The 22,666-nt window shown below is 44.0% G+C and overlaps 1 protein-coding gene across 3 annotated transcripts in view; it reads left to right on the forward strand.

Moving 5' to 3' along the window:
* STK32A (serine/threonine kinase 32A) overlaps positions 1 to 22,666 on the forward strand; it is a 130,330-nt gene that overhangs the window by 92,475 nt on the left and 15,189 nt on the right. For 2 of the 3 annotated variants that reach the window (XM_026018620.2, XM_026018628.2), the window contains exons 7-11: positions 2,681 to 2,770; positions 11,811 to 11,908; positions 16,811 to 16,927; positions 19,637 to 19,762; positions 21,928 to 22,056. In XM_026018620.2, coding sequence (XP_025874405.1) covers positions 2,681 to 2,770; positions 11,811 to 11,908; positions 16,811 to 16,927; positions 19,637 to 19,762; positions 21,928 to 22,056 — 560 coding nt within the window. The remainder of the gene's footprint in view (positions 1 to 2,680; positions 2,771 to 11,810; positions 11,909 to 16,810; positions 16,928 to 19,636; positions 19,763 to 21,927; positions 22,057 to 22,666) is intronic. The other variant, XM_026018634.2, reaches the window with a different exon arrangement.

The raw sequence follows: 22,666 nt of genomic DNA on the forward strand, positions 1-22,666 counted from the left end.
GCTGAGGTTCATTTTCACAGCACAGAACATGGCAGAGGGATCACCAGGTACAGTAGCATCTTGGGCCAGTGCCGACCAGCTCTGCGGAGTCCTGCTTGTGTCGTTCAGCCAAGAGCACCGGACTCAAGGTCCCTAGTAGATCCTGGCCCTCAAACAATTTCTCCCCATCCATCCTGTGCGCCCTGGCAGGGAGACTAACCCTGAGCCAACCGGGAAGTGTTTGTTTCAGTTTATCTGGCTCTTTGGTCTTGTGATAAAGCACAAAAAGTTTGGAGGAAATTCGTAACTCAATAAAGGGGTCCTAGACCAAATTCTCAATTCTAATCCCTACTCTGCTACCTCTGAGCCCTGTGAGATTAACCACAAACAACTTTTCTATTAAAGGGACTGTTTCACTAGACTCACCTGTTTGAAAATGGCGATTAATCAAACACATCTAAATACCACTGAACGATAAAATTCAATATTCTTTCAACCAAATTCAAAAGATAATATAATGAGTAGTTACTGGGTCAGGATTTCCTACCAACCCAGGTCTTATTTTAAGAGTAGTCTCAAAATTTACTGAGAATCAGAATCACCTGGGAGGCTTATTTAAACATGGGACTCCCCCTACCCTCAGCTTCTAATTCAGCAGGCTGGGGGTCGTTCTCAGATATTTGCGTTTCTAACAAGTTCCTAGGTGATGCTGGTGCTGCCAGTGGGAGGAGCACGCTTTCAACCTGGTGACTCTAAAACATCCTCTACCTTTTATTTCTACAAGAGCAAGGATAATCTCAGGACTGAGTGGGCTCAAGGTGTCCACTCAGACTAAAGTCGTGGGTCACATGCCTGGCTGCTCATCTGAATCACCTGTGGAGTTTCTGGTTGTCTCTAACATAGACACCTGGCTCTCCCACCATGCCACTGCTACCAGAGTCTCAGCAGGGTGAAGTTGAGGCATGTATGTCGGGCAAAATGGCACTGGGGTCTCTAGTCATGAGAAACAGCAACAGTTGGACACCTTCTTCCTTCCAGATGCTGAGTTCTTCCACAGTATTATTTTATTTGATCTTCCCAATAAACTCATGAGAAAATTCCTGTTACCATCCCAACTTTACAGAGAAGGTGTTACCTTTTAAGGTAGCACAGCCAGTTAGTGGTCGAACTTGGACTTGAAGCCAGGCCGGCTGACTCCAGAGAACAAGCTCTTCTTAACTACAAAGTCTCCAGGCTGACCTAATTTGATTCAGTGAACCATTTGAGCATGACTCAGGGGGACAAAGAAACAAAAAGCCGAGGCAACCTATATACATGATAGAAGAGTTCTCAGAATCATCTGTCGGTATTATGTAGGCAAGAACACCTTCACTTTCAGCTGGACTCTTTATTAAAATATCAACACATCAGTGACCCCAAACACTTTTTTGCACAAAACAAAACCCCAGCAATAAAGGCAGCGAGGTTTGTCTTTAGCAGCACGCTGGATGCTATCAGGGAGCAGATCGAGAGGTTTGGCAGTGGAGGGAGTGTGGACTGTGAGACACGGAGGAAGGAACAGATGACATCCCTTCCAATTACAGCCGCGTCTCCTCCAAACCACAGAGCATGTAAATGGAAATGCCAGCGCTTCAAGGTCTTCTGAAAGCGTATGCATTTTGTGCCAACAGCGTAATAGGCTGTGAGCCTGAGCTGCTGCTGCTGCCCTCTTCCTCCTTCTAGATGGAAATGCAAGGACCCTAACACCGGAGGCTGTGCTCCTTGCAGAAATGAGGCCTTAGACCCACGCTCTGTAGTCAGGAGTGTCAGAGCTGAGAGGCACCCTAGAGATGATCTAGTCCACCTCTTTTTTCTTTTCTTTTCTTTTTTTCTTTCCTTTTTTCTTTTCTTTTCTTTCTTTCTTCTTTCTTTCTTTCTCTTTCTTTCTTTTCTTTTCTTTTTCTTTCTTTCTCTTTCTCTTTCTTTCTTCTTTCTTTCTTTCTTTCTTTCTTTTTCTTTCTTCTTCTTCTTCTTTTTTTTTTTTTACAAAAAGAAACTTGGTTTCAACATAGAAAAGGGACTGACAGTCTATGATACATGAGGGGCAGAGTTCAGGGCAGAGCTCAGATCTCTTGGCTTGCTGCCCAGGGCTCATTATACAGCATCTTTATAAATAAAACTTGACTTACTTGGCCCAGCCTTCCCCTAATACATTATTTTGCTGGGGGTAGATAGAGGACAACCTAAACTAGCAGACAAAAAATACTAATGATATTTTGGGAGAAATTGGATGAAACAGGAGGAAAAGGGACTCTCGCTTGGCAAAGAAATAAATACATGTATCCACACTTGTGTCAGCGTTACAGTAACAGTATTTCTCTCTGGGAAAAAAAAAAAATCCCATATGAGACACTTGGAAAAACGCTTGGCAATCTGACGCCTAGACTAGCTCTTCGGGGCTCCCTCCTGATGCCCGCAGGTGCTAACCACCCGAGACGCGGCCAACAGCAGATCGTAAGCCGACTTCCCAGGGCAGCGCGTCCTTAACCAGGCGGGCACCGCTTTCTGAGCTTGAGCCGCGGGGGTGCAACGGCTCCCGCGCTCCGCTGGGCAGGTGTGCCCCGGGGCTGGGGGCTGCGGAGCTGCCGGCGGGGGGCCTCGCGGCCCGGGCACTGGAGCGCTGGGCCGGACTGAGCGTGGCTGTGGTGCTTTTGTCTCGCAGGGCACGTGCACATCGCGGACTTCAACATCGCGGCGACGCTGCCCCGGGAGGCGCGGCTCACCACCGTGGCGGGCACCCGGCCTTACATGGGTACGGCTGCCCCTCCGTGCGCGCGGCCCTGTCCCCGCCGGCGCCCCGAGCCACGCGCCCCGGCCGGGGGTGGGGGGGCGCCCCGGCCGGGGGTGGGGGGGCGCCCCGGGAGGGAGCGAACGCCCAGGGTCTGCAGCTCAGGGGGCGCACCTTCCGCTGGCAGGCGCCCCAAGCAATGGAACCCGGGGCCCCTGGGGTGGGGCGCCGTCCCTTGGGGGTCCGGCCCTTGGTCTAGGCTCAGGTCCCGATCCCAGGTCAGGAGATCGAGCCCCGCGTCGGGCGCCTTCAGCGCGGAGCCTGCGCGCTCCTCTCCGTCCCTCTCTGCACCTCCTCCCCCTCGCAAGCTCGCTCTCAAATAAATAAATAAAATCTTCCTACAGAATAGAATCGAAGTAAGGCACAGTAATACATCAGATGGTGATAAGGGACACGAGTATCACCGTCCCCATCACTTCCGTGACCCCGCATCACCCGCATCGGGCGGCAAAGTTCCCGCAGCGCCTCCCAGATGCCCCCTTACCCTTAGCCTTAGCACCGGGACAACCCTGTGGTTCTCCCTGCTAAAGATGGGGAACTAACTGGATTGTGCCTGAAGGTTCAAAAGACACCCAGAGGGTGACTAAAAGGATAAAGGAAAAAAAAAAAAAAGATAAGGGCTAGGTGCCACAACTGTCAAGGAGGTCTCACATTTACTTGCATTAACGACACTCACAAGTTACTGCAAATTCTAAGGGCTTTTGTTGGAGGCAGGACCAGCCTTGCCTCCCACCTGCCCCAGAAATGTAAAGAGAGAACGGCTGCACTTTCCCCAAAGGTATTCAGCAAGAGGGACTCCTGCGCGCTCCCCAGCCAGGACAGGTGAGTCAGATCTCAAGAGAATTATCTGGAACGTCTGTGGGTGACTGTGAGAGGAGCGACCTGGCTTTCCATGCTCGGTCAATGTCTGGTTCGGCATGGCTCGTGCCGACTGGTCCTGGTCTCACAGGGCCCGAGTTGTCCATGGGGGGTTGATGAGTTGGGAGTGAAGTCTTCCTGGGGATGGTACCATTAGGAGACAGCAGTGTATGAGTGTATGTGTTGGGGTGACTGGTGTGGGTTAGCCAGAGGGTACGGTCCAGCTTATTAGGGACCCCTGGGGTAGCCTGGAGGGAGGGTCATTCCTCTCAGCGTGGCTTCCGGGAAACACCACCCATTCCAACAATTGAGCTCAACTATAACAGCATCCCAGAGGTGATCCCTCTGCTATCCCAAGCATAAGGTGCTTTAAAAGCTTTTCAGGTAATTCGGCCCTGCGGCCGGGGTTGAGAAGCTCTGCCACAGATGAGGAGCTACATCAGCTCCTATAAGCGACTGAAGAGAGATCACCCCGGGGCAGGGGCAGGGCGTTTCTGTTAGGATCCCTCTGCCTCCCCTCTCCCTCTTCCATGTCCTAAAACAGATGGTACTTTCTAGGAAAAGGGAGAAGGGATATGACAACCAGGTTGGCTATCTCCACACCGGGGTGGTGAATCTAGCCGCGAGGTATAGGAGAGCTCTGGATCAGATAGGAGTCTTTAAATTTGTAGAACTGAATTTTAAAGTATCTGCTGTGGACGTTTTAATGGGCAAAAAAGGATTGAAATGTATGAAGCAAGAGACTATGAACTATCATTAAGGGAGTCCTCTACCCAACACAAATGGGAAACAAGACACTGAATAGTTGTTGGCAGATGACGGAAGAAAAGAACCTATTTCTGCCTCTACCCTAATTAGTTGAGATGTTTGAAGCATATAATGTCACTGGTTAAGCCAGTGGAATTAGGGAGGCACAATGAATGGTTCTGACTAGATATGGTCAGAGTAATTTATGAGCAAGATCCTCGAACTTGAAATCAAGGGTAAGAGCAAAGCCACTTCTTTTAATATGTCATTCTCTTCCTCATATAACTAGAGAGAGGAAAAGAAAACGCCTACATGTGGGGCCACCCCACTTTCTGAGAGGAAGAAATCCTCTATGGGAAAAAAAATGAGTCTTATTTTAGATGATATTTGAACAACTACAAATTTCCTGGCTTCCTATTACCAGTGCGGGGGAAGAAATCTCCTTTGTCACTTCTAAAATAATGGACACATCTAATTCAGCCTATTTTCTGCCTCAAACTCACAGTACTCAGATGATAAAAGGGAATGTCTGAGCCTGCTGGTCTGATGAATTTATTCTGCAGGTTTCTTGGGTTTCCATATTAAGGGCTATTTTCTCCGAGCCAAATCAGAATGTGCATCTGGGTTTTCTAGGCCTGGTTTCCATGGTGAGAGGAGTAAAGGGAGGCTACCCTTCTTTTCTCTCCCCAGTGATTTTTAAATACAATATCCGTAGAATTTAATTCTCCTCAAATTTGGCATTTCGAGTCCTTTCGCAACACGGAGCTAGGAAATTGGAAGGCGTTCAAGGTTCTCTACGTTTCTCCACCTTCACCCTTATAATTAACAATTACTAATATTTATTGAAAGCTTTCTATGGGCCAGACAACATGTTAAATGTTTAACGCTCACTTACTCATTTGTTTTTTCTCAGCAACTCCATGAGGCACACTGTAATTAGCACCATTTTACAATGAGGAAATAAGAAGCTAAGTAATTTGCCCAAGATCACATGGCTAAAAATTGAAAAAGCTTAAATTTAAAGTAAATTCTGTCTGACTTCAGAAAGTCCAGCTTTTTCCTGAAAGAGAGATAAGGGAGCAATTGTTTAGAAATTACTTGTGGTCCTTAAAAAATTGTCAGTCAATTTAGGTAAAGCCAACCTGTTAGAAATGTTTCTTGCTTCAGTATGAGTATCTGTCATCCCTTAACTCTGTATCCAAAGGTTGCCTTTGCCTTTGATTTTTCGGTAAGAGTCTTTCTAAGAGGTGTCATGGGTAGAAGTCTGGTTTTTTTTCTTTTTAAAAATTACGTTCCAAATAACTTGGCAAAATCTATGTAACAGACATTCACTAGCACCCATTTTGTAGTGCTCCTGTGGGATACTAATTAGCAGTTATAGAAAGAAAAATATTCTTTTTAAAAAAGATTTTGAGAGAGAGAGAGAGAGAGCACCTGCGCATGCATATGTGTGAGTTGGGGGGTGGGGGCAGAGGGGGAGAAAGAGTCCCAAGCAGATGCCCCACTGGGTACCGAGCCAGACACAGGACTTGATCTCAGGACCCTGAGTCCTGACCTGAGCCAGAAACAAGACTCAGATGCTTAACTGAGGGAGCCATCTGGGTGCCCTGGAAAGAAAAATTATTTTAAGAAGAAAGAAGGAAAACTAGGATGAAATACTGACGGTGACAGGAATATACAACATCTACTAAGGTGAGGTGCTGAGCATGTCCTACAGCAGGTTCTTGGCTCTGGACAGGTGGGGATGAGCAGTCGGCAGCCTCTGAACCATCTCCTTTCAGCTCCCTCCTCCCTCCCCTCACTCCTGCCTCCCTGGGAATATAATCCAGATCACTTAGAGCTTAACCAATGAAAACAGTTTTCTCTTCCCAATTAAAAACAAAGCAAACTCACTATGGAAAATGTGTAAAATGCTGATAAGCAAAAGGAAATTAAGTTAATTCCTCCACTTGTAGATATTTATGGTTTCCTTCCAGACCTTTTTTTCTGTGCACACACAAACACACATACATTTTTTTTTTAAGTTGGATCATACTGGGACACCTGGGTGGCTCAGTGGTTGAGCATCTGCCTTTGGCTCAGGGTGTGATCCTGGGGTCCCGGGATCAAGTCCTGCATCAGGCTCCTCGGAGGCAGCCTGCTTCTCCTTCTGCCTGCCTGTGTTTCTGCCTCTGTGTCTCTCATGAATAAATAAGTAAAATCTTAAAAAAAAAAAAAAGTTGGATCATACTAAATTTTTATGACCTAAATTTTCACTTTATAATGTAATAACAATAGACATCATACAATGAGCATTTATTACGGCCCAAACACTCTGCTAAGCTTTTGACATTTATTAAACCATTAAATTCTCAAAACAACCCTATGAAAGAGGTTTTACTATTATTCTGATTTCATAGAGTAAAAAAAAGAATCAGGCCTAGGGAAAACGTGACAAGATCATAATCACATTGGTAGAGCACAAAGTTAAACCCAAGTCTAAAAACATCTCAAGGGGCGCCTGGGTGGCTCAGTCGGTTAAGCATCTGCCTTCAGCTCAGGTCATGATCTTGGAGTTAATTGGGATCAAGCCCCATGTGGGACTTCCTGCTCAGCTGGGAGCCTACTTCTCCCTCACCCTCTGACCCTCCCCCTTGGTCATGCTCTCTCTCTCCCAAAAATAAATGCAATCTTATTAAAAAAAATTTTTTTTAAATCTCGAGCCATAGTGCTGATGGTGAGGATGATGGTGAGGTCGATGGTGAGGATGATGAAGGGACAATGGCTAACACTGACTGAGCTCTTCCTACGTGCCAAGCATCGTTCTGAGGGTGTGCATTACATCATTGAGACTAAAACTTCCATGAGGCTGTTACTATTGTTAGTCCCACTTGAAACACACCAGCTGAGGAATGAAGCGCTTTGCCCCAGGTGAAGCGAGGGATACAGAGCCCCGGCTCCTGAACACTCTGCTGTCCTGTGGCTCCTCTCTGCCTCCAGTCTACAGGCTCATCCAGCCAGAATTGCACCTCGTTTCTCTCTGGCTCCAGAGCCTTGGTCTTGGCAACTGATACTCTGCTAATTTTCCCACGCCAGTGTAGGTAACTATCATTTTTGATGACCATGCACCACAGAATTAGAGGACTGCATCAAATTAACCAGTTCTTTATTATTGAACCTTAGGTTGTTTCTCACGTTGAAATATAGATAAGTCTGTAATGAAACTCCTGTTAGCAGAAATAGGTCCTGCGACTTGTTTATCTTTGAGATAAATTCCCATTCCAAGAATTCCTGGTCGGTGGACACTTAAGTGTTCATGTGTTCTCCTCCTGAATGTCCGCATTGATTTCTGCTCATTCATTCTCGAAGTGTCAGAATATTTACTTCCCTGCATTCTCAGCAGGGCTGCACAATGAATATCTTTAATCTTCCTGAAAAGATCATTTAAAACAGTCCCTCATTAGGATACTAATACTGCAATTCCCTGACTTTTTAGGTAAATTGTGCATGTTCTTTGCTCATTTCCTATTAGGGTGTTAATATTTTTATCCTATCCTGATATTTCTTATTGATTATATAAAAAATTATAGACCCTTATATATTTGGAATATGATAGTGTATCATATATGTTATAAATATGAGAATATGATTTCCTACCTCTTATTTTTTTTTAAAGATTCTATTGATTTATTCATGAGAGACAGAGAGAGAGAGAGAGAGAGAGAGGCAGAGACACAGGCAGAGGGAGGAACAGGCTCCATGCAGGGAGCCCGACATGGGACTCAATCCCAGGACTCTGGGATCACGCCCTGAGCCAAAGGCAGACGCTCAACCACTGAGCCACCCAGGCGTCCTGATTTCCTACCTTTTAGTTTGCTGTTGTTCTTATGGCATTTTTAATATAAAGAACTATTTTTCTAACATCACACTATTAGTCTTTTTTATAGTTTCTACCCTCTTCATTATTTTTTAATTTTTTTCATTAATTAATTAATTAATTTGAGAGAGGAAGAGAGAGCATTGGAGGGGGCGCTGGAGGAGAAGGAGAAGGAGAGACAGTTTCCGGCAGACGCCACAATGAGCACAAAGCCCGATGCAGTGCTCGATTCCATGACCCTGAGATCCTGACCTGAGCCGTAACCAAGAGTCAGTTGCTCAACCACTGCACCCCTAGGCACTCCTATAGTTTCTACCTTTGATGCTATTCTTAGTAAGACCTTCTTATCTCAGATTTTGGATATGGTTACCTAATATTTTTATTACTGTTATAGTTTCATTTTCTTCTTATTCCAATTACATATAAGATACGTAATTGGAATGAAGATATGACATAAGGATCTGACCTTATTTTTTGTTATATCATTAAATAAATGTTTTGAGATAACATACCAAACAAGACCTGTTCCATGTTGATTTATAATATGTTCATCATAAACTAAATATCCTTATATACTAGCACATACATTCTGTGGTTTTCAAATCTTAATTATTATAATTTTATAATATAATTTAATTATTATAACTATATAATATAATATTACTTAATCCTATACATAGGATGCAAGTCCATGTCTTTATTCTTTTTCAGAAAACTTTTATTATTCATAGATTTTTTTTCTGGAGGCTAAAATTTATGATTTTTTTGTAAACTTCATTAATTATTTCTATTGCATTACATTTGTGGATTAGGTTTGGGGCCCTTTTTAAATTTCTTGACCAAGAAGCTACTATCTAGGGGCACCTGGGGGCTCAGTCTCAAAGAGCTTCTGATTTTTTTTTTTAAGATTTTATTTATTTATTCATGGGAGACACAGGCAGAGGGAGAAGCAGGTTCCATGCAGGGAGCCTGATCCAGGACTTGATCCCGGGACTCCAGGATCATGCCCTGGGTGGAAGGCAGGTGCTAAACCGCTGAGCCACCCAGGGATCCCTGAGCTTTTGATTCTTAATTTCATCTCAGGTCATGATCTCAGGGTCTGAGATTGAGCCCCACTTCAGGCTCGTGCTCAGCATGGAAACTGCGTTTCCCTCTCCCTCCCCCTCTGCTCTCCCCTCCATCAAAATGAATAAATAAAATCTTTTTTTCAAAATTTACTATCTAGGTGTTTTAAAAACTGAAAACCGGGGGCATCTGGGTGGCTCAGTCAGTTAATCTGCTTTCAGCTCAGGTTGTGGTCCCAAGGTCCTGGGGGCAAGCCCGGTATCTTCAGGCTCCCTGCTCAGCTGGGGGTCTTCTTCTCCCTCTCCCTCTACCCATCCTCACCCTGCTCATGATCTCTCTCTAACTCATATAAGTAAATAAATACAATCGTTTTTAAAAAGAAAAACCTGGGATCCCTGGGTGGCGCAGCGGTTCGGCACCTGCCTTTGGCCCAGGGCGCAATCCTGGAGACCCGGGATCGAATCCCACATCGGGCTCCTGGTGCATGGAGCCTGCTTCTCCCTCTGCCTGTGTCTCTGCCTCTCTCTCTCTCTGTGACTATCATAAATTAAAAAAATAAAAAATAAAAAAAAAAAAGAAAAAGAAAAACCTGAAAACCAAATGATGGAAAAAATCAAAATAGCCAATAGACATATTAAAATGGAGTCAAGCTTATTAGTAATCAAGAGAATGCCAATTTAAACCACAATAAAAGATCAATGCACATTTGCAATATTGGGAGAATTCAAAAGGTCAGGTAACACCAAGTGTGGGTAAGGAGGCTGAGCAAAAGAAACTCCGTTACACTATGGTCACAGTGTTAATCGGTACTACCACTTGGATTAATAGTTGGCCATTACCCAGAATATGTTTAGACACACGTCCTTTTCCCAGCAGCTCCCCTCCAGGAACACACCCTGTGGATGTGTGGACTTTAAGAAGTGTTCATGACTGTACTGTTCACAATACTCTCAAACTGAAAATACCCAGATGTTAGGTATCCTCTGCTGCCTGTCACCTGTCACCCAGGGTACTGGTAAGGGAAAGTGGAAATAAAACCCATTTCTATCCAGTCTAGGGGGTACCATGGGGTCAGGGCCATTATCTCCCAAACTGCATGGGGAGCCATGATGTAAAGAAAGGACACAGTGATGCACGAGAGATGAAATCACTAGGGAATGAGGCTTTTGCGGTCAGGGTCAGTCCTGGGCCTTGGGCTATCAACATTCTACCTCTGATTGGATGTCGTCAGCAGGATTTTACTTGGGACTTGAGTATCCTAGGTAGTAAGCCTGCATGCAGGCCTCACATCACACCAATTTCCTTTCCAGAGCCAACACCTTACTGTCAGAAGCTTGGGTCAACTGTGTATAGCTTTTGACAAGTAAAAGCTGTACACAGAATTTCCTATGAGTGTTGGCTTCTCCAGAACAGAGACTAATTTTTGGAGCACTTTCTAGGTGCCAGGCACGGAGCTGAGATTTTGGCATGCATTGTCTCATTTAATTTCTCACCTCTATAAAGATCGCCTTATTATTTTGACCTTGCTGATGAAGATTCTCAAGTCGAGCAGCTGACTTTTTCAAGGTCAGAATAAGCTGTAAAGGCAGGATTTTCCCCCAGACAGCGTGGCTCCAGAGCTAATAATTGTCACCGCTGCTTGTTTACTTGACTCCTCATTGTTTATTTATTCAACATATTTCTGCTGAGTGACTCTAAATGCCAGGTTCAATATTAAACACTAGAACTGTAATGGTGAGCGTGCAGCCCTTGCTTTGTGCCTTACCCCTCACGAGTTAGGTATATTTTTGGAAGAGTATGAAGAAGGTTCACCAAGCATCAAAGTGCTTGGAGAATACATAACTATGAGGTCACCTCCAGGGGCAAAATGGACTGTAGCTTTGCTTTCCCTTGGAGTCCTTTCAAATAACTCTTACAAAGCGTAAGTTTCTCCACCTGCTGTGACACCTTTCTCAGAGTGCCCACTCTCTCCTCTTCTCTCTCTCTCACCACCAAGAGCGGGCTGTAAATGCTGCTCTTGGGTCTTCTAGGGGACTCTGAGATGGAGAGCCAATCCAGTGTACCTCGCACCAAATTCTAAGTGTTTGCAGCAGTAATCTACATTTTAGTCCTTTAGCATAAATCTTCCAAATCAAGACAACAAATAACAACTTCCCCCACATTTGACTTTAGGGTCAGCTGAACTTTTGACACCTTACGGGATCCAGTTTTTAATAGTTACGTGATATAAATAAGAGAAGAATTTGCCCATCAAGGCCTGCGCAGGCCCGTGTGTTGGCTGATGAATGAGGCCACTGAGACAAGAAAATTAGCCATTTTTGCCTGCTGTGAGCAATCTAGCAAGGGGTGATAAACATCCCTAGCAGTGTTTCTTCCTTTTATTTACCCTGGTAATGTGCCTTTGGAGGAATATTTCTGGAGCAGAGATTCGTTAATGTCTCAGGGAGTAAAACTGACCTAACTTTTCTGTGTTTTCAGCACCTGAGATGTTCAACTCCAGGAGAGAAGCAGGCTATTCCTTTGCCGTGGACTGGTGGTCCCTGGGAGTGACGGCGTATGAGCTCTTGAGAGGCCGGGTATGCACTTCTCCTTGATTACTCTTCCAGCAAGTTTTATTTTTAGGATGAAAGAATAGATTTTCGTTGTTGTTATTTTGTTTTTGCTAAAAATCAAGCAGTTTGTTAGCCAGGTTTGAAAGCACTATGCCATGGGATGCTTGGGAATTCTGCACATATTCACTCTCCTACCTTTGGATCCTAGCATGTGAGCTAACATCAAATGCAGATAAAATTAAATGAATAATAAGGGTATTACAAACTCCCAGAGAGGGAAAATCAGTGCACCTCACTAAATATCTTGTGTAAATATATTTGTTTGTTTAAAGAAAATCATTTTGCACTCACAGTATGGGACTCTAACTTCGACATACTTCCCCAAGGTGGAAGTGAATTATTAATATGACACAATTCATGCCCTGTCTTGTCAGATTCCTCTCTGTCACTTGCCTCCTGGGTTCTGAGTGTAGGGGCAAATGAGCGTCATATGTTTTAAAGAAGACATTTCCTAAACTAAGAAAATGCCTAGAAAGAATTTCGCCAACAAAATGTTTCCCCCTCCATATTATTTTACCTCTGTGGTAGTTCTCTGTATTAACATTTGTAAGATTGATTTTTCTTTTCTTTTCTTTGGGCAGGGGGGAAGGTAAAGAAAAGTTACTAACAGGTTATTGAATTTAAATCCATTTTGTGAAGTATTGCCCTTATGAGTTTTTTGAGGTTTATCCATTGTTATGTTTTTATCTCTTCTACGTCATTAGACTATAAATTCATTAAAGGTGAAACATGTACCTTATACAGTTTAGTATTATCCCCAGAATTTAACTTTAAATAGACACATAACAAGCAAGTATTGAATGAAGGGGGGCACAAGGCACGACATATCAGCCCAGCCACAGTCTAGCAAAGAATCACCAAGTAGGCTGTAGGTAATTAGGTTTCAAAATCTAGCTAATCACATTTAATTACAACTATGAACACAACCAGACCACAGAGGATGGGGGCTAAACATTGATTTCCTCCACATTTACAAATTCTCATTTATAGAAAAATATATATTGGCTCAAGGACAAATATGCCTGACCTTGACATCTCTGTGGTTTCTGACCTTCACTGCAGTCTTGATGAATGGGTCCCTTAGCTATTGACCTGCTTTGTCTGCCACTGTAAGGGCAAGGTCTGTCTTTTCTAGCTTTGGGTTATTCTAAAATATTAGCTTCTAGTAGGTATATACATAGTTTTGTCCTAATTGTACATCCTGTATATAGCTGCAACTCTTTTGCTCTCATGCTCCTGAAATAAGACTATGATCACAACACCTCATTTTCTCCGATCTAATGTTTTACTTTTTCCACCTCATTCATTCTTTATATTCTTGCTCTTATTGTATATGCTGCCTAGGAATTGTTTGATAGATCCTGTCACTGCACACTGTAATTTCTTTATAGCGTGCATTCCATTGATTTAGGGGTGTGTGTATATTAGTGTGTGCAGTCTATATAAATATTTATGGTTTCTGTGAGTAGACTATAAGCTCCACCAGTGTAGAAATCATGTCCCTCTTGTTCTCGGTTTCCCAACACCCAACAGAGGTGCTGGAACATCATGGACATTCAATAAATATTTGGCAAATGAATAAATATACAACTGTGATAATGGATGAATTAACATGGATTTTAAATTTTAAAACTAGAAAGATAAGTTCTTGTATAAGACAAAGGCAATTTGACTATTTTTCATAGGTTGACAGATCATGAGGATTTTTTAAAAATTATAAGTTCAGTCACATGGCCTTCTAAAGTATTGAAAAAAGCACATTTAAATCAGTTGCCTCTAGGGCCCCTGAGTAACTCAGTGCTTGAGTGTCTGCCTTTGGCTCAGGTTGTGATCCCGGGGTCCTGGGATCGAGTCCCACATAGGGGACTCCCTGTGGGGAGCCCACTTCTCCTTCCGCCTGTGTTTGTGTCTCACGAATAAATAATTTTTTTAAATCTTTTTTAAAAATTTAAAAAATAAACGAGGGCAATAAATAAATAAATAAATAAATAAATAAACGAGGCTCAGCAGTTTAGCGCTGCCTTCAGCCTAGGGCCTGATCCTAGAGATTCGAGATCGAGTCCCACGTCAGGCTCCCTGCAGAGAGTCTGCTTCTCCATCAGCCTGTGTCTCTGTGTGTGTGTCTCTCTCTCTCATAAATAAAATCTTTTATAAATAAATAAATAAATAGATAGATAAATAAATAAATAATAAACGAGTTGCCTGCAGCATTCATCAGTTAACTTATTCATTTATCAAATCATTTTATGTTTTTAGCTGAGAAACAGTAAGTTTACAAGCAGCAATGAAATTAGAAAAAAGAAAAAAAACGTACGCACCTGCCCATATAAACCTGGAAGCTGAAGTGTGCCAAACCTGCCCCGACTCTTAAAGGTATAGAGTGCATCCCGTGTAGTGTGGCCCACAGGCCTTGGCTAGTAGACCGTCAGTAAGCACTGATCACGGTGATAAGGTAGCGAGCACATCTTTCTAAGGCTGAGTTACATGAGTTATCTCCACTGTTTGGTTACTGGGACAAATGAATCCTTTATTCAGTCTTGTGGAAAGAAAATAGGTGGCAGGTATGTGTGCATACCTTGCATAAAAAAATTAAAGTTTGGCCAGTCTCCTTTTTGGGGAGTCAACTCCTAGCACTTTGTGCTTCCCCAACCAACTTGACGTTGACATACCAGGTGTAGAGTTAAGCCTTTCTTCACATCACCTTTATTGATGACTCTCGCTGTTCACTATTCACATTTGTATGATGTGTCTGTCTATGTTGTGTTCAAGAATAACACAAATCTCTCTCCTGCACTGGGTATGTGTTAGCTGCTCTACGGAGAACTTTACATGCATCATGTCATTTAATTTTTCCAACAAACTCATGTGGTGGTTTATTTTACAGATAAAGGGGCTCCGTCACACAGATAAAGGAACAAATTGAGTGCCTCAATTTAACACTCAAATCCTTCTTTGCCTTCATAGCTCAAGATCTTAACTACATTACCTTTCCCACCCCCACCCCCAAGCTTTTATTTAGATTCCATTGGGTAACAATGTAATATCAGTTTCAGGTGTAGAATTCAGTGATTCATCACTTACATTCAACACCCAGGGCTCATCACAAATGACCTCCTTGTTGCTCATCACTCACTTAGCCTATACCCCTGCCCCTCCCCGCTCTGGTAACCATCACTTTGTTCTCTGTAATTAAGAATCTCTTTCTCAGTTTGCCTCTTTCCTTCCCACCCACATGTTCATTTGTTCTGTTTCTTAAATTCCACATATGGGTAAATCACATGGTATTTGTCTTTCTCTGACTTCTTTCACTTAGCATAACATTCTCCAGCTCCATCCACATCAATGCAAATGGCAAGATTTCATTCCTCTTGATGGCTAACATTCCATTATATAGAAAATGGAATATATGTACATATATAGAGAGAGATACCTATCCATTCATCAGTCAATGGACACGTGGGCAGTTTCCATAATTTGGCTCTTGTTAATAAGGCTGCTACAAACATCAGGGTTCATGTATCTCTTTGAATTAGTATTTTTGTATCCTTTGGGTAAATAAATACCTGGTAATGAAATTGCTGGATTGTAGAGCTGTTCTATTTTTAGCTTTTGGGGGAACTTCCATAGTATTTTCCAGAGGGGCTATATCAGTTTGCATTCCACCAACAGTGTAAGAGGGTTCCCCTGTCTCCAGTTCCTCGTCAACACCTGTTGTTTCTTGTGCTGTTGATTTTAGCCATTCTGACAGGTGTGAGGGAATATCACATTGTGGTTTTGATTTGTATTTCCCTGACAATGAGTGATGTTGAGCATATTTTTATGTGTCTATTAGCCGTCTATAATCACATTACTTTTTAATACTGATTTACAGCAGGAAGAATATGAAACTCTTCCATTTCCTTCAGTTTTCTCCATCAATCCACAGTCATTTATTACATATCTTGAAAGGGTCAGGCACTTGATAAATGTACATAGCCATATTAACTGTCCCATTGTTTGTTAACCTAATATGGAAATTTTGTTCATTCAACAAACATGTAATGACCACCTACTGGGTGCTGGGTTCAGTGGACACAAATATGAATAGGACATGATCTCTGGCCCTAAGTAGCTCACAGTTCACACAAAAGATAAAATCCCATAAATCCGTTTTGTGAACTAGAGAAATTAATATAGGTAAAGGCTGCTCTCTAGTGGACAGCGGTGAAAAATATAACAAAACCACTGCTTTGTTTGATTTCTTATCCCCAAAATTAAAACCAGAGAAGAACTTGCTTCTCTCAGAAGTAAAAATATTTTGTCTCCTGATAAAGTTCTCCACCCTACTCCACATAACTAGCAGCTCATAGGATTTGGGACTGGAGTTAAAGTTTCCTGGGCCGCACTCTATCCTGAGCTCACTACTGATTCAAGAAGCACAACGAGGTGTAGAGTACAACTCTGGGCCTCTTAATAATTAACATTTAAGTAACAATTTTTTTCAAGTTCCTTTTACTGAACACTTGTCCCATGTTTTAGGCAAATACTTAGGTAAGCTGCCTTACAAAACATCCCAAACTGGCATCTCAGGTGGATTGAGTGCACAGAAATGTTTCATTTGGCCCAACGGGTTTTTAACAAGTTTTTAACAATTCTAAGATTTCACAGGAAACTACAGATTTCTGGTGTCTTTTAAAATAAATAAATAAATAAAAGATCTGGGAACAGTAGACCACATTTGCATATGAAAAAACAGTCAGCTGGAAGGGGTTAGAAAATGATACTGAGATTTTACTGGTAGAAAATTTAGCTTCGGGAACACGTGCGAAACAAAATTTTTTTCTTTACCCTTTAAATACGAAGACTCTTATTTTTTCTCTCCCCAAGAGACCGTACCATATTCGCTCCAGCACTTCCAGCAAGGAAATCGCACACATGTTTGACACGGCTATTGTGGCTTACCCCTCTGCCTGGTCACAGGAAATGGTGTCACTACTTAAGAAGGTAAGAAAGAGGACTGCATGAGCAATGCAAGTGGGAAAAAGAAGCATGCTCTCTGGTTTGAGGTGAGAGGTTGTCTATAATAGTGGAGGCAGCCACGAGAATACACATTTCGAGAGTGGGCTTCGCACCTAACAGCTTTCAAGCATGTGGCTTCAATAAGGCAGCACGTGTCCTCTTGCTCAGTACTGTCAAACTCAGGGTGTCCAAAATGGAGTTCCTGGTCTCTGTTTCCTGGACTTCCTGTGATGTTCCCTTTCTCAGCGACTGGCCCCTCCATCCATCCAGTTAGGGAAACCAGAAACCAGAAGTCACCCATCATCCCCATATCCAGTTCATTGCCAAGTTCTGTAACCTGATTTTGTAAATATCTCTTGAACCCTCTCTCTATCTCTACTGCCATCTCCCCAGTCCCACTGCCATCAGGTCTTGCCTTATAACTGGTTTGTCCTGTACACTTTTACATACTGCATTCAGTTCTCTCCTCTGCCACATACCGATCTTTTCAAAGTAAAATTCATTGTCTTCTCATGGTTCTTAGAATTAAGATCAAGAGGGGATCCCTGGTGGCTTAGCGGTTTAGCACCTGCCTTCGGCCCAGGGCATGGTCCAAGAGTCCCGGAATTGAGTCCTGGGATCAAGTCCCATGTTGGGCTCCCTGCATGGAGCCTGCTTCTCCCTCTGCCTGTGTCTCTGCCTCTCTCTCTCTGTCTCTCATGAAATAAATAAATAAAATCTCTTTTTTTTTTTTTTACAAAAAAAGAATTAAGATCAAGATAATTTGTATGGTATAAAGGTTCTCACTACCAATCAAGCCCCATTTTGGACTTTTGTTCCCCTTTTGACTACACATAAACTACTTTAGACTTCTTTTTCTCTTCTCCTTTTCCTCTCCCTTCTTACTATCATATGCCAGTCTCTTACCACAGGGCCTTTGCACATGCTACTCCTGCCTGGAACAATGCCCCACCCACAGCTCTTCCAGCTCCCTCCATTAGATCAACACTACTCAGTGGGATTCACTGACTGTTCAAGTCCATGAACTGTTTCCTTCAGGCCCATGAGAAGTATAGAAATTGAGAGAAGCATTTAGAAACTGTTACTGCAATTTGATACTGCTGATGCCTCTAAATACATGGTCAGTGGACTCATGTCACTGAACAGGGTGTTAACTCAAATCACAAGCTACACATGGTGTGGCACTGCATATAAGCCATGCACAATAAGATCACATATTGATCTAACTGTGTAGGAAATTAAAACAAGCAGAAAAAAAATGACACTTCTACATAGATAGAGAAGCACAGCTTTAGATCTCAGCTGAAATGTCACTTCCTCAGAGAGCTTTCTTCTGCCGTAAGGTCACATAGCACTATCTTTCCTTCATACCATTTTTTATTTGAAATTATGCATTATATGTGTGCGATTCTTGGGTCACTGAATATTGTATTCTAAGCCCTATGAGGACAGACCGTGGCAGGCTTCTTCGCCGTGCCACCTCGGCATCGATTACAGAGCCTGACAGGTGGTAAGGTCTGGTGTTTCAATAAATGAGGTCCATAGTGTCCGTCAGATTTTCAGGTGCCATATTCATGAAAAGGATTACTAGCAATAGTAGTAACAGCTAAGTAGTATGCACTGAATGATTATACGGAGGAAAGAATGAGGAGCCCCAGAGGATGCACTTGGCTTTCTCCCAAGAGGGAAAATCACAAAGTTGTGGCCAGTTAAGGACAAGGGCTTTGAGGGCCTGGGGTTCACACCTGTGCCTCCCGTCTTTGGGGTCAAGTTCCCTGATTTGGAATAGGGATATTGATAATGTCAAAGATGAAGAGAGGGGTCATTTTCCGTAAGCAAACTTTCCTCAGTTCCCAGACAGCCCTCACCCCCAGAATTACACCCCCATAATCCATGACTATGGTCTCCAGGGGCATTCTCAAGCAGAAGTGACATTTCCATTTGAGCCACAGGACTGATATGATATTAGCTGTGGCACGGTTACAGGGAGAAAAATCTTTAATCACAGTTTCCAAAACCCAAACTGTAACAGTAAGCTTCGTTACATCTTATCTGTGTCACACCCAATATATTTTGATTAATTGTATGAACAGATAAAACTTCTAGTAGGAAGTCAATTTCATTTGTGAAAACACATGAGCATTCACCACCTAAGAAGGGCTGACCTTGTCTTAGGTACTTTATATACTTGACCTCATTTGTTCCTACCCATAACCATGTAAGTTAGGCTACATGGTTATGGGTTATTCCTACCCATAACCATGTAAGTTATCTAAGTTAGGCTTAAGTTAGATAAGTTATGTAAGTTAGGCTACATGGTTATGGGTTATTCCTACTCATAACCATGTAAGTTATCTCCTTTTTACAGATGGTAGACTAAGGTTTAGAGGACAAACTTGCCCATAGTTAATTAAGTAGTAAGAGTCAGGAATCAAAAGTATGTTTGACTCACTAGGACAATCTGTTTTCACTCACCACACTGCAAAAACCTGCTTACAGCTCATTCTATCCATGCATGATCACATTGTTCATGTACCTATTATCTGTATTATTTGATAGGATTAGAGAAGGGGAACACTGCCTCATTTCCTTCAGACCTATCCTTGAGAACTTTTACAGGGAATTTGTATAATTTTTTTTTTTTTTGCCCCACTTTGACCCATCATGATCTTGCTGTTTGTGTTCCATTGGCAGCTACTTGAGCCCAATCCAGACCAACGATTTTCTCACTTGTCTGATGTCCAGAACTTCCCATATATGAACGACATGAACTGGGATGCAGTTTTGCAGAAGAGGCTCGTTCCGGGCTTTATTCCTAACGTGAGTCAATCCTAACAAACCCATAATCACTCTCATTCAGGTACACGCACGGTCTCCCTAGGTAACCACACCTATGTTGTCAGACAGCCAAAATCCTGTCGTACAGATTAGGAGAGGGAGGCCCGCACAGGGCACAGGGGCCACCAAGGGCCGTGGGGCTAACAAGTGGCCAGGTGGCCTTCTCATCCAGGGCTGTCTGCATCTGGGGTGCTAGCTCCTAATCCTGTTTTGCGGTGTGCTTCTACTGGAAGGAAGCCCTAGCCTTCCAGAGTCATCCCCAGGAATCTGCTCATTGAGGAAACCGTATTTTCTCTGACTTCAAAGACACAGAAATTGGTATCCGTGGAGTTCTGTGAGTCACCGCGTTGAAAACGTTGGGGTTCTTTTTACCATTCACCCCTCTTCCTTTGGGGGTTGCTGCCACGGAGCTCTCTTCGTGAGGACAAGCAGCCAAAGGGAAATGATTCCCACCTGGTGAGTGCCTGGCTGAGGGACGTCTGTGGCCTCCTGGTGAAAGCCGGAGCCCAGAAGCTTTGGCCAAGGGGCGCCAGCGAGAACTCTAGCCCGTGTTCAGCGTCAGCAGGACTGGCAGAGTAATGTAGGCCTCAGGGGACGGCGGCGCAGGCCTGCTGGGGGCGTGAGGGGTGTGATCCTGCCCGTGCAAACGGAGGGAGACGCCTGGCGGACGCTGGGCTCCAGGGCTCCTCCGGATGCTCCAGGAGCCTGTGGCAGACGCAGGTTCCTCAGAGGTGGGCCGGGAGGTGCGGGGCTGGGGGATTCCCTCTACCTGTCCGCCAGACGCACCTGAGAACTACCTGGGAAACAGAGCGCCAGTTCCTGCCTTAGAAGAGTAACTAGAACGCGATTTCCTTTCCCTCAGAGGGCTCACGGGGCCTTTAGGAAGGAAACGACATTTAAAATCGAGGAGCCAACTCTTTGTGTCTTCCCCAATTTATTTTGGAAGTGTCCTGTAGTTTTTAGGGTATAGATCCTTTACCTCTTTGGTCAGGTTTATTCCTAGGTCTCTTATGCTTTTGGGTGCAATTGTAAATGGGATTGACTCCTTAATTTCTCTTTCTTCAGTCTCATTGTTAGTGTATAGAAATGCCACTGACTTCTGGGCATTGATTTTGTATCCTGCCACGCTACCAAATTGCTGTATGAGTTCTAGCAATCTTGGGGTGGAGGCTTTTGGGTTGTCTATGTAGAGTATCATGTCATCTGCGAGGAGGGAGAGTTTGACTTCTTCTTTGCCAATCTGAATGCCTTTTATTTCTTTTTGCTGCCCAATTGCTGAGGCTAGGACTTCTAGTACTATGTTGAATAGCAGTGGTGAGAGTGGACATCCCTGTCGTGTTCCTGATCTCAGGGGAAAGGCTCCTGGTGCTTCCCCATTGAGAATGATATTTGCTGTGGGCTTTTCGTAGATGGCTTTTAAGATGCTGAGGAATGTTCCCTCTATCCCGACACTCTGAAGAGTTTTGATCAGGAATGGATGCTGTGTTTTGTCAAATGCTTTCTCTGCATCTATTGAGAGGATCATATAGTTCTTGTTTTTTCTCTTGTTGATGTGATCTATCACACTGATGGCTTTACTCAGACATTAGATATGACAAATACCCACCATCTGCTTTGACGTGGATGGAACTGGAGGGTATGATGCTGAGTGAAGTAAGTCAATAGGAGAAGGACAAACATTATATGGTCTCATTCATTTGGGGAATATAAAAAACAGTGAAGGGGAATAAAGGGGAAAGGAGAAAAAATGAGTGGGAAATATCAGGGAGGGAGACAGAACATGAGAGACTCCTAACTCTGGGAAATGCACAAGGGGTAGTGGAAAGGGGGGTGGGTGGGGGGACAGGGTGACTGGGTGACGGGCCCTGAGGGGGGCACTTGACAGGATGAGCACTGGGTGATATGCTATATGTTGGTAAATTGAATTCCAACTTTAAAAAAGTAATAAATAAAATAAAATAAAATAAAATAAAATAAAATAAAATAAAATGAAATAAAATGAGCCTGAAAGCCAGCACGGCCGCCAATCCTCTCAGGGGAGGAAGCGCAGCCCCTGTGCCGGCCGCTCCGTCCAAATAGGTGGGATTCCGGGGCGTTTGTAGAGTGACCCTGCATGCGAGGACTGAGCCAACCCGTCTTTCTTGCAGAAAGGCAGGCTGAATTGCGACCCCACCTTTGAACTCGAAGAAATGATTCTGGAGTCCAAGCCTCTTCACAAGAAAAAGAAGCGTCTGGCGAAGAAGGAGAAGGAGATGAGGAAATGTGATTCCTCTCAGGTGAGCGGGCGTGGGCCTCCTCCTGACGGCAGGCCCAGGCCCAGGCCTGGGAGCTTCTGGGGGGAGGACCCCTCAGCACCCCTCGCCCTTCTGTGTGTGCACAGTCGCTGAGCACCCAGGCAGCTCTGGGGTCACAGCAGAGCCGTGACCCTTCACTGCGGACCCCTCGCTCTGCCGCCAACTCCATGCAGCTAGTGCCCCCCTCCAGCTCTCACTTCAAATTGTACAATTTCCCGGAAGACACGCCAACTGGTAGCTCTGCAAACAAACATGCTCGATATCCCTAATTTCTCTAGTCCTCCAGGGACACTGTGTACTTTCACAGTTTCCCCACGTTGGTCATAGAAGGGGCCCCTTGCCAGCGGCCTGTCGAGTACTTTCTACCGCCTTCCAAGGGGTGCTGCGCTGTGGCACAGACACCCCCCCCACCCCCGCCGCGCCTGTGGCTTCTCCCTTCAGCCTCCTAAAGGTCAGTTCTGCGCATCAGAACCCACTGGCTCCTCCAGACTTGCTCTTGCTTTGCACCTGTAGCGCTTGCCTGCACGGGCTCCTCGGCGAACAGGCCCCAGAACGTAGCCAAGACCAAGAGCTCATCTTTATTATAAATGTT

This window comes from Vulpes vulpes, chromosome 2 (genome assembly GCF_048418805.1).
Source record: "Vulpes vulpes isolate BD-2025 chromosome 2, VulVul3, whole genome shotgun sequence".
NCBI classification, from domain to species: domain Eukaryota; kingdom Metazoa; phylum Chordata; class Mammalia; order Carnivora; family Canidae; genus Vulpes; species Vulpes vulpes.